Genomic DNA, 11,044 nt, shown 5'->3' on the forward strand with positions numbered 1-11,044 from the left:
TGCCGGCCAATTGCACTCAATTAACGGTACGTTCTTTCAAAGGGTGCAGGAAACCGGAAGCCTACGCGGACATGGGGCGAACGTACAAACTCCTTAAAGACAGTGCCAGATTTGAACCCAGTCGCTGGGTGCTGTAATAACATCGCGCTAACCATGCCAGCCTGTGTTGTCTTCCGGTCTGATGCCTTTCAGCTACCGTCCCAAGCAGCGAGGCAGCCAGACAGGGCGCTCTCAGTTGTGCTCCTGTAAAAAGGTTGTCAAGATGGGGGGGTGGGGGGGGGGGGAGCGGTAGCCTTGGCCTCCTCAACCTCCTGAGGAAGTGTAGGCACTGCGGCACCTTCCCGACTCATGAGTAGAGCTGCTTCGGAAGAGAGAGCTTTACATCCAACGAGGGAACACCAGCGCTGTGAATGCTCAGTGGGTCTGTATTGGGCGCTTCATCCTCTGCTAGATCCACCCCTGGCTTTGACCGCTCTTTGACCAATCCTGGACCCACGACACCTCACTGGTCAATATACACCTGAAGTCAATACAGAAGATCATCAAAACAGCCAAGAAGATCACTGGGGTTCTCCCGTGCGTTCACCAGGGGCATTGCTTAACTAGAGCTCAAAGAATTATACAGGGCCCTTTCCATCCTGCACACAGTATCCTCGACTCACTGCCGTCAGGAAGGAGGTACAGGAGCATCAACATCAGGACGGCCAGGCTGGAGAATGGCTTTTTCCTGAAGACTGCAGGCAATGTTCCCTCTAATTTTTAGTAGTTAGTGTGCGCAAAAATCGTGTTGGGCAAGATTTTTTTCTGCGGCAAAGGCATGTAACGCACCAAGTGCTTGTGCGAATGAAACTTGAAACCGTTTCAGGATCATTTTGGCACAGCCTTTCTCCCATGGCTAATAAAACTATTGGCATGTGTAATATAACACAGGTACTAACTAGCTAACAGGAACAGTTAGCTAAGAGATTATTTTCAATAATTATTAATTGCTACATTATTTTGGATTACTCACCATTTGTGCGCACAGCAGCTTCCTTTGTGCGCCACTTGAAAAACCTACGTGCACGCGCACAGCTTCGAGGGAACAGCGGCTGAGAGACCGATGAACAGTCCCCTGTGACAGAAAGGAACAACAGTCCAGATCAGCCATTCTCCACAGCGCATTCAAGCTAAAGTCTTGCTTTCTTTTCACCTCCTGAAACAGAAATTTACGACGGTTGGGGGGTGGGGGGGGCGCGGTTTAAAATGTGGTCAGCTGGAAAGAATTACGGAAGAAGCCAAAACTTGACTGCTTCGCCCTGGGAAGGAGGCCCGTAAATATCAAGCAAAGTCCTGGGTGGGGGGAAATTGTAGCCACAACAAAAAGGCTGTTCTAGAGTCCTTCTGTATCCCAGGCATCGAGGGGCTGAGACCAAAGAGAAGTCCCTCAAACAGCAGAGGGGAGAGCGTAAAGGTAAAGGTTCCATTATTGTCATGTAATACAGGTGCACAATCCTTTATCCAGACATCTAAAATCCGGAAAGCTCCAAAATCTGGCATTTTTTTTTCCTGGTGCTGGTACAACAGAGGGAGAAAGAGACAGCAGCGCAACTAGGTTGGAGGGGAGAGAAACGGCAGCGCGACTCGGGCGGGCGGGGTGAGAAAAACGGCAGCGCGACTCAGGCGGGCAGGAGGGGAAGGAGAGAAAGACAGCAGCGCGACTCGGATGAGAGATGGCAACGCGACTCGGGTAGGGGGGGGGGGGTCGAGAGACGGCAGCGTGACTCGGGTGGGCGAGGGGGAGAAAGACGCTAGCTTGACTGGAAGGGGGTGGATACAGCAGTACAATTCGGGTGGGCTTAAATCTGAGGCAGCAGACACCCAAGGGTTCCAGATAAAGGATAGTGTACCTGTACTACATTTAGGATGTTACATACATAAAATTAGGCGGACACTTTTTACAGTGTCCATCACAGAAACCCAAAGCACCTGGTGTTTCCAGGCGCTTCCCCCCCCCACCCAGTCCCAAGCCTCCTTAGCTTCTGAGATCAGACCACAAGGGAACATCAGGTGCTGCAGAGCCTCCATTTGTACAGTGAAGGGAATGTATGGATGTGGAACTAAAGATGCAAAATGAATTTTAATTTTAGACTTACAGCACAGTAACGGGCCATCTCGGCCCACGAGCTGTGATGCCCAATTTACACCCCATTAACCTACATCCATGGGTTGTTTTGGAGGGTGGGAGGAAACCAGAGCCCCCTCCCCCCCCCCTCACCCCACCGGGGAAAACCCACGCAGACACAGGGAGAGCGTACAAACTTACAGAGAGCGCAGGATTCAAACCCCTGGTCCTGATCGCTGGCTCTATAAAGGTGTTGTACTAGCCACTATGCCAACTGTGGTTATTTTTGTTTTTTTGGAAATAATTTATTGTGAATAAAGTCGACTTTTGGGAAAAAAATTCCTGCAAATGTGTAAATATTTAAAATATTTACATAAATATTTTAAATTCTATCTCTGTGTTATATGATTCTGTGTATGTGTGTGCACATTGGTCTGGTGAAACGCTGTATATGTGCAGTCAGTTGACAATTAGCATGAACCGTCTCTCCAAGCTGTGACGTGATCTGTTCTCATCTCCAGGGTGCTCACGGAGTTGGTTTCCAAGATGAGGGACATGCAGATGGACAAGTCGGAACTCGGGTGCCTCCGTGCCATCATCCTCTTCAATCCAGGTACGTTGAGTGCTCGGAAACACCCGCCCTTGTCCGTGGGAACCTGGGTGTGGGGGCTGGGAGGGGAGAGACCTAGGGCTCATGAGGATGGTGGCTGTGGGTGGTGTTTGGGAAGGGAAAAGTTTGGTGGGTTCAAAGAGCAACAAGTCTGGACACAGGGAGGATCTTTATTGAAACGTGCATAAGGGGATTGCATCAGGGTTAATGCACACCAGTGCTCTCAACGGCACACCAATGCTCTCAACTTTCATGACCTGGAGTGGAGCAGGTCTGAAGGGCAAAAGTGGTGGGCAATAAGCTGGAGGGTCCAGCCCAAGTAATCGGCAGATGATTAAAGAGGCCAATGGTCAGGCAGGCACTAATGGGTGGACAGGGTGCCAGAGAGAGAGACCAGGAGAGAGGGTCCTAGAACGAGAAGAAGAGTTGCAGAGAGAGAAAGGGAGAGGGACTTCAGAACTTCCACTGGGCAGGGAAGGAGTCGATGGATGAGAACTCTTTCCCCTGGGCATGTATCTGTAAGGAGATGGTATAATTTTGGGTAAGTGGTTCAGAGCAGCTATTCTCATCGGGGGGGGGGGGCCATTGAAGGGGGCCACAGACTGAAATCGTAGTATTGTAGTGGTAGCTACAGTGCTCCTGCAATAACACACACAACCAGACGGGTTGAGCTCAGTGAGCAGACTAGTTTATTGCAGGCTGCTGGGCTGCACTTATACTCCCAGCCCAGACCTAGCTGAGAGCCCCGCTGGAGGGCGCTGACGTCACCTGAGCGTCACGTGGTCCCCCAGCGTGGGCTTCTGAGCCCTGTGCTGGAAGGAAGGGAAAACCCCCAACATGCCATTTTAGCCGACTGCCCCGCCGCGTGGCTTACAAGCGGGTCCAGTTTGCCTGCCTAGTGGTGTGCCGCCACAGTATGTTTTTTTGTTTTTTATGCAGTTGATAGGAGAAATGTAGACAAGAAACCAACTGAACTTGACTGCTTCACAGGGAAGGGGGTCCCGTAAACTTTGAGCAGAGTCCTAAGGCGGTCATAGCCAAAACAAAAAAGGTTGAGAATGGCTAAGAGAATGAGAAGAAGTTTGTTTTCTCTCTGACCATTTTTAGGAACCCCAACATACTGCTTGAGGGGTGCTGAGTCACGCAGAGTTCAGCGAGATGGGAACGCAACTGCATGATGTGGACCCAAGTGTATGGAAACAGTTGGGTGGGTACTTCATGGCTGCCCTAGGTACGACGGGTCTGTTTCCATGCTGTAGGGCCCCGTGACCCGGTGTATGGGTGATTTATGGTGGTGGGGGAGTTTGAGCCCAATGGGGAGCTTTTGTCAGACGACGGGATGACTTGGATTCTCTCGGCTGCTCACAGACGCTAAGGGCCTGACCAATCCAGCGGACGTGGAGGTTCTCCGGGAGAAGGTGTACGCCTCGCTTGAATCGTACTGCAAGCAGAAGTACCCAGACCAGTTGGGCAGGTGAGGCTGTGAGCGGAGACCCCTCGCCTCCCCCAAAGGGAGCACTTCACTCAGGAGGGAACATGGAGCGAGCTGCCAAAGTGATGGAGGCAGAGTCGCCAGCTTCTGCTGAGAAGCACAGGGACGGCTCTGTAGGTGGGGTTGGGGGGAGTGGGGGGGGGGGGGGGGAGAGTGAGTGGGGCAAAGTTAGGAGGGCTCGTTGCTGGGTGTGGATGAGCCAGTCTCTGTGTTGCAGGACCCTATGAGGGTTTGATTTCCCCCATTCTCTCCCTCTCAGTGCCTTCCCCTTGCGCTCCAGAGCAAGTTTCACTGAGGGAAGGGGGGTCTGTTCGGGAATGGGGTGGGGAGGGGAAGGATAGGGAAGGGTGGTGTGGGTTTATGGGAGAGTTCCTGCTTCATGGAGGTCAGTGGAAAGGGGTGGTGGGGAGTGGGATTAGGGAGGATGGGGGCTTGAGGAGGGAGGGAGGTTGGAGGGGTTTGATGGCTGGGGAGGGGACTGGAGGGAGAGGCGAATGGTGGTTTGTGATGTGGCGGGGGATTGAGGAGAGGGGAGGGAGGCCTGGAAGGGATTATTGGCGGGTGTGGGTGAAGTTGTGGACTGCAGAGGGAGGGATGGACGGCAGGTGGTGGGTTGGGAATAGGGAGGGGCGGTAGCTGGCACAGGAAGAGGCTGAAGTGTGAGAGTCCCTGCTCAGTGACTATGGGGTGAACAAATCGATGACACAGATAATCCTGAGAGTGTGTGATGGGATGGTGCAGAGGGAGCTTCAATCTATGTCTGATCCTTGGGAGTTGGTGACAGGACAATACAGAGGGAGTTTCACTTTGTGTTTGTCCCCGGGAGTGTGTGATGGGAAAGTATAGAGAGAGTTTTGCTGTGTGTCTGACCCCAGGGACTGTGGAATGGAGGTGGGGGTGGGGTGCAGAGGGAGCTTCACTCTGTGGCTGACCCTGAGAGTGTGTGATGGGACTGTGCAGTGGAAGTTTCACTCTGTATTTGACACCAGGAGTTTGTGATGGGATAATGAACAGGGAGCTTCAATCTGAGTCTGACCCCCGGACTGTGTGATGGGAAGGTACAGAGAGAACTTTACTGAGTGTCTGTCACCAAGACAGTGTGATGGGCGCAGTAGAGGGAGCTTCACTCTGTGTCTGACCCCAGGATTGTTTTTTTAAAAACTTTATTTAGTATTTTTTCAATAAAAATAAACAGACTTTTACAGAATAAATAGTCTAATAATAAAACAAACCCATCCCCTCCCTCCTCCCACAACAGATCCCTAAAGGGAAGCATTAAAAATAAACCAAAACGTTCAGTAATTTACAATATTACCAAATTCATATTCTTCATATAAGGAGTCCACATCTTAACAAAAAAAAATCAATTATTATGTAAATTGTATGTTATTTTCTCCATATAGATACACGACTTCAACATTATGCCATTGAACTACATTTAACTCCGCTTCATCTTTCCAAGACACAGCAATACATTTACGAGCAACCGCCAATGTTAGACGAATAAATGCTGTCTGAAACTTATCCAACCCCAAGTCCACTAAGGGAGTAAAATAACCTAACAAAAAAAAATTTTTGGATCTAAAGGAAATTGAATTTTAAACAAATTTTGACAAAAATTCCTAATTTTAAACCAGAAAGGATGAACTTTATCACAAAACCAAACAGAATGTATAAATGTTCCAACACATAATTCACACCTAAAACATAAATCTGAATTACTAAATACATATTTTTTCAATTTTTCAGGGGTTAAATATAACTGATGCAAAAAATTATAATTAACCATACTATATCGTACATTAATTAATTTAGTCAACCCACCATAACACACTTTCCCAATCCACCTGACGAATCTCACAACTTAAATCACACTCCCATTTAATCCTAGATGAATCTAAATATTTTTAACCATTGTATCTTGTAATAATGCAGACATCTCTAATATAAAACCTTTATCTGAAAAATATGAAACCATAAATTCAAATTTACTTAACTTAGAAATTTTAATTTCTCTTCCAAAATTATCTTTCACTAATGCCCTAATTTGATAATAAACAAACAGAGAATTCTCTAAAATCCTAAATTTCTCTTTAACCCTCCCAACTAGGAGGGTTCGAAATATCTAACATATGATTATTAAATCTTAATTGAGCTGCTTCATAATAATTTAAAAAATTAGGTAATTGCAAACCTCCCAAAGCATATTTCCAAGTCAATTGATGCATCACTACTCCAGGTAATTTTCCTTTCCATAAAAATTCTCAAACTACTTTATTTAAATCTTGAAAAAAGGATTTCGGAAGAGAACAAAGAATCAATTGAAACAAATATTGAATTCGCAATATTCATCTTTATACAATTTACTCAACCTATTAAAGTTAAAGTTAAATCTTTCCATTTAATCAAATCCACTTTAATCTTTCTCATTAATGGTACATAATTTAAATTATACATTGATTGAAAATTTACATCAATCATTATCCCTAAGTACTTAATTTTATTAGTCCATTGAAATTTACTAATTTGTCTAGGTTGATCATAATTTTCTTCAGAAATTGGTAGTATTTCACTTTTATCCCAATTCACTTTATATCCTGATAATTTACCATAATCCTAAACAATTTTGCAAATAAATTAAAGATAGATCCGGATTAGTTAAATATATCAAAACATCATCAGCAAATAAATTAATCTTATATTCATCCTGTCCATTCCTTATACCTGTTATATTCTCATTCTGCCTGATAGCCTGAGCTAACGGTTCAATGACCAATGCAAATAGGGCTGGCGACAAAGGACAACCTCGACGAGATGAATGCATTAATTTAAAAAAGGAAGAAGTTTGACCATTTGTCACCACCCTTGCTACAGGATTATTATATAATGCCTTCACCCAACCAATAAATAAGGGTCCAAATTTATATTTATCCAAAACTTTAAATAAAAAATCCCATTCGACCCTATCAAAAGCTTTTTTCAACATCTAATGATACTACCATTGGTAGGTTGGGTTGCTGACGTGAAGCATTGATCAATGAAACCACTCTAAGAATATTATCAGAAGCATACCTATCTTTAATAAAACCAGCCTGGTCAGAATGTACTAATTGTGGTAAATACTTTGCTAATCTATTTGCTAATAATTTCGCTATTATTTTATAATCAACATTTAATAAAGAAATTGGTCAACAAGAAGAAACCTTCAAAGGGTCTCTATCCTTTTACGGATTTAGAAATAAAGGATGTTATTCAACAAATACCTAATGGGAAATCACCAGGAGATGATGGGTTCACTACTGAATTTTATAAAGTTTTTTTTATGATGATCTGTCCTCTGGATTCATGGATATTCTTAATCAGGTAACTCAGGAACAAGCTTTACCAGACTCATGTTTGAGTGCAATAATAACAGTTAGACCCCAGGATTGTTTGATGGGACGGTGTAGCAGGAGCTTCACTCTGTGTCTGACCCCTGGACTGTGCGATGGAAAAGTATGGAAGGAACTTGGTGTCTGTCACTGGGACTGTGTGATGGGGCGGAGTAGAGGGAGCTTCACTCTGTGTCTGGGAGCCTTTCCCTGTGGTTATGTGGTAGGGCCCACTGCACCTGTTTCTTCGCCGGCTGTCATTTAACCCGTGCTCTCCCCTGCCCACCCACCCCAGGTTCGCCAAGCTCCTCCTCCGACTGCCCGCCCTGCGCTCCATCGGACTGAAATGCCTGGAGCATCTCTTCTTCTTCAAGCTGATCGGAGACACCCCCATTGACACCTTCCTCATGGAGATGCTGGAAGCTCCCCATCAGCTCTCGTAAAGCCCGGAGAAGGAGGAGGTGTCCATCTGCGGAGGTGAGACGCTGGATCCTGGAAGGCGCCAGGAGGCACTGGCGTGGAGTCGGGCACGAGTAGATTCTCCTACGTCCCAGCATTGTAGGCTTTAGTTCTCTCTTCCTCCTTACCCTCCCTCCATGCACCAAGCCCCGAGGGCAGGATGGTACCGCACCTTGGAAGAGGGCGGCAGCAGGACGAGGAGAGACTGGGATTGTGGAGAATGCCCTCATGTATCCAAGGACCACCGTGGACAACCTCTACTCGAACTTCCTGGATTGCAGACTCTCCATTTTAAAGCGTTCATTTTGTTTTGAAAAAGGCCCAGTTTGTAGGAGACTCGCTAAAACATTGGCCTTGCATGTGTTTTCTGAAGCTGTCTCCTGCTTGTATTGAATCTATCCCCCACTGATCTGATGCCTCGGGGTCAGGACGTATGAACTGAGGCACGTTGATAGCTGTCTACATTGGCACTCTCCCTCCTGTGAGTGTGGTGTGATGGCTTAGAGCAAACCTTACCCTGTATTGCATGTGGGCTTGTGTTATGGAAGTGTGTGACTGGACGGTGTGACAGGTAGGTGCTCTGTATTTAACCCGAGCTGTATTTGTGCAGGACAGATACTTTAGAGGAATCATCTCGACAGAGTTGTACCTGAGTGAGGATTGTGTGATGGGATGGTACGGAGGGAGCTTCACTCTGTGTCTGACCCCAGGACGGTGTGATGGGACGGTGGAGAGGGAGCTTCACTCTGTGCCTGACCCCAGGAGTGTGCGATGGGACGGTGCAGGGGGAGCTTAACTCTGTGCCTGACCCCAGGACGGTGTGATGGGACGGTGGAGAGGGAGCTTCACTCTGTGCCTGACCCCAGGAGTGTGCGATGGGACGGTGCAGGGGGAGCTTAACTCTGTGCCTGACCCCAGGACGGTGTGATGGGACGGTGGAGAGGGAGCTTCACTCTGTGCCTGACCCCAGGACGGTGTGATGGGACGGTGGAGAGGGAGCTTCACTCTGTGCCTGACCCTAGGTGTGTGTGACGGTATGGTGCGGAGGGAGCTTCACTCTGTGCCTGACCCCAGGACGGTGTGATGGGACGGTGGAGAGGGAACTTCACTCTGTGTCTGACCCCGGGAGTGTGTTGCATGTGCCCTGTGAGTGTTTAATGACCAGTTCAAAGGGCGTTGCATCCTCTGATAACCGCAAATATGACACCCTTGTCCAGAATGGAGTTTAATTCTAGCCAACACTAACTGCTTGTAGAATATCCGTGGCATTGCTGTAATCGCCGACAGGCTACAGGCTCAGCACACCAGGAAGTATCAGGGCGGGCCCTCAGCGACTCGGAGAATGGCAGAGCAGGACTGAGCATCTGAGGCCGTCCTGTCAAATCGTTGCCTCTGAGGTTTTTCCTCTTTTGGCCAGTAATGCCATGTGTTTGACGGAATAATCTCAGCATCGTTTTGTTTCGACCTGTGTTTTGCTTCCAAGCCATACATAAAGGAAATCAGATAAACAGGAGGTCAGAATATTAAGAGAATGGTGGAGAGAGAGGTGTGTGTGTGTGTGTGTGTGTGTGTGTGTGTGTGTGTGTGTGTGTGTGTGTGTGTGTGTGTGTGTGTGTGTGTGTGTGTGTGTGCGCGCGCGCGCGCGCAATAGATGCCGAGCAGTAAAAGTTGGGAATTAAGTGGGGGGGGGGTCACAAGGTGATGGTACTTGGCAAAAGAAAGTGGGGCAAGGTTTTACATTCATACAGTACCGTCCATAATATTTGGGGCAAAGACACTTCCCCCCCCCCTTCCCTTAATTGCCCCTATGCTCCACAGTTTTACATGTGAATTGTTTGATTACACACTTAATTAAAGTGCACATTCCAGATTTTATTCAAGGTTATTTGCACACATATTGATTTGACCGTGTAGAAATCACAGCAGTTTTTAAACATAGTCCCCATTTCTGGGCACCACAATGTTTGGGACATTTGGCTTCACAGGTGCCTGTGATCACTCAGTTATGTTCAATTGCTTCATGTATAAGAGAGCTGGCCTTCAAATTTTTGATCACCTTGGGATGACCAAAATCAACAGTTTGGGGAACATCATTAAGAGCGAACTGATGAGCTCCGTAATCGCAAAGGGACTGGTATTCCCAGGAAGACCTCCACTGCTGAGGACAGAAGAATTCTCACGATAATGAAGAAAAATCCTCACACGCACATCTGACGGATCAGAAACGCTCTTCAGGAGGCAGGCGTGGATGTATCAATGACTACTGTCCGCAGGATACCTCATGAACAGAAATCATACTGCCAGATGCAACCCACGGCAGAGGTGGTGATGCTTTGGATCTTGGGTGGTTCCCTTAGCCTCCACATTTTGCTCTTGCCATCACTCTGATACAGGTTCATCTTGGTCTCATCTGTCCTCAAGACCTAGAATTCTGCAGGCTCCTTTAAATAGTTCCTGGCAAACGACAATCTGGCCGTCCTATTCCTGTGGCTGACCAGTGGTTTGCCTCATTCTCTTATTAAACATACCTGAGTGATCACAAACATCTGTGAAGCCAAATGTCCCAAAAGTTATGGTGCCCTAAAGTGAGGAGACTTTGTATGGGGATCTATAATTTCTGCATGGTCAAATCAAAATCCTTGAATAAAGTCTGGAATGTGCATTTTAAGCACGCGTGAATTGTTTGCTCCATAGTTTTAAATTTGTAATCACAGGGGCAAATAAAGGGAATAAAAGTTACAAACATTAGTGTGACACTGTCGGCGTAGCGGTCAGCTTAACGCTGTTACGGCGCCAGCGATCGGGACTGGGGTTCGAATCCTGCGCTGTCTGTAAGGAGTTTGTACGTTCTCCCCGTATCTACGTTGATTTTCCCTGGGGGTTCTGATTTCGTCCCTCCGTTTGAAGCATACCCAGGGGTGGAGATTAATTGGGTGTAACTGGCCGGCAGGGACTCGTGGGCTGAATGGGTCTGTTACTGTGCTGAACGGCTAAATTTAAAATTAGGA

At 47.2% G+C, this 11,044-nt stretch overlaps 1 protein-coding gene across 1 annotated transcript in view; it reads left to right on the top strand.

The window, feature by feature from the left end:
- The window catches only part of LOC138753000 (retinoic acid receptor RXR-beta-A-like), a 64,468-nt gene extending 53,689 nt beyond the window's left edge, over window positions 1-10,779 (top strand). Inside the window, exons 15-17 of the mRNA XM_069915595.1 lie at window positions 2,626-2,717; window positions 4,083-4,188; window positions 7,873-10,779. Coding sequence (XP_069771696.1) covers window positions 2,626-2,717; window positions 4,083-4,188; window positions 7,873-8,020 — 346 coding nt within the window. The 3' untranslated portion in view covers window positions 8,021-10,779. The remainder of the gene's footprint in view (window positions 1-2,625; window positions 2,718-4,082; window positions 4,189-7,872) is intronic.
- The last annotated feature ends 265 nt before the right edge of the window (window positions 10,780-11,044 follow it).

The sequence above is a fragment of the Narcine bancroftii genome, chromosome 2 (genome assembly GCF_036971445.1).
Source record: "Narcine bancroftii isolate sNarBan1 chromosome 2, sNarBan1.hap1, whole genome shotgun sequence".
NCBI lineage: Eukaryota > Metazoa > Chordata > Chondrichthyes > Torpediniformes > Narcinidae > Narcine > Narcine bancroftii.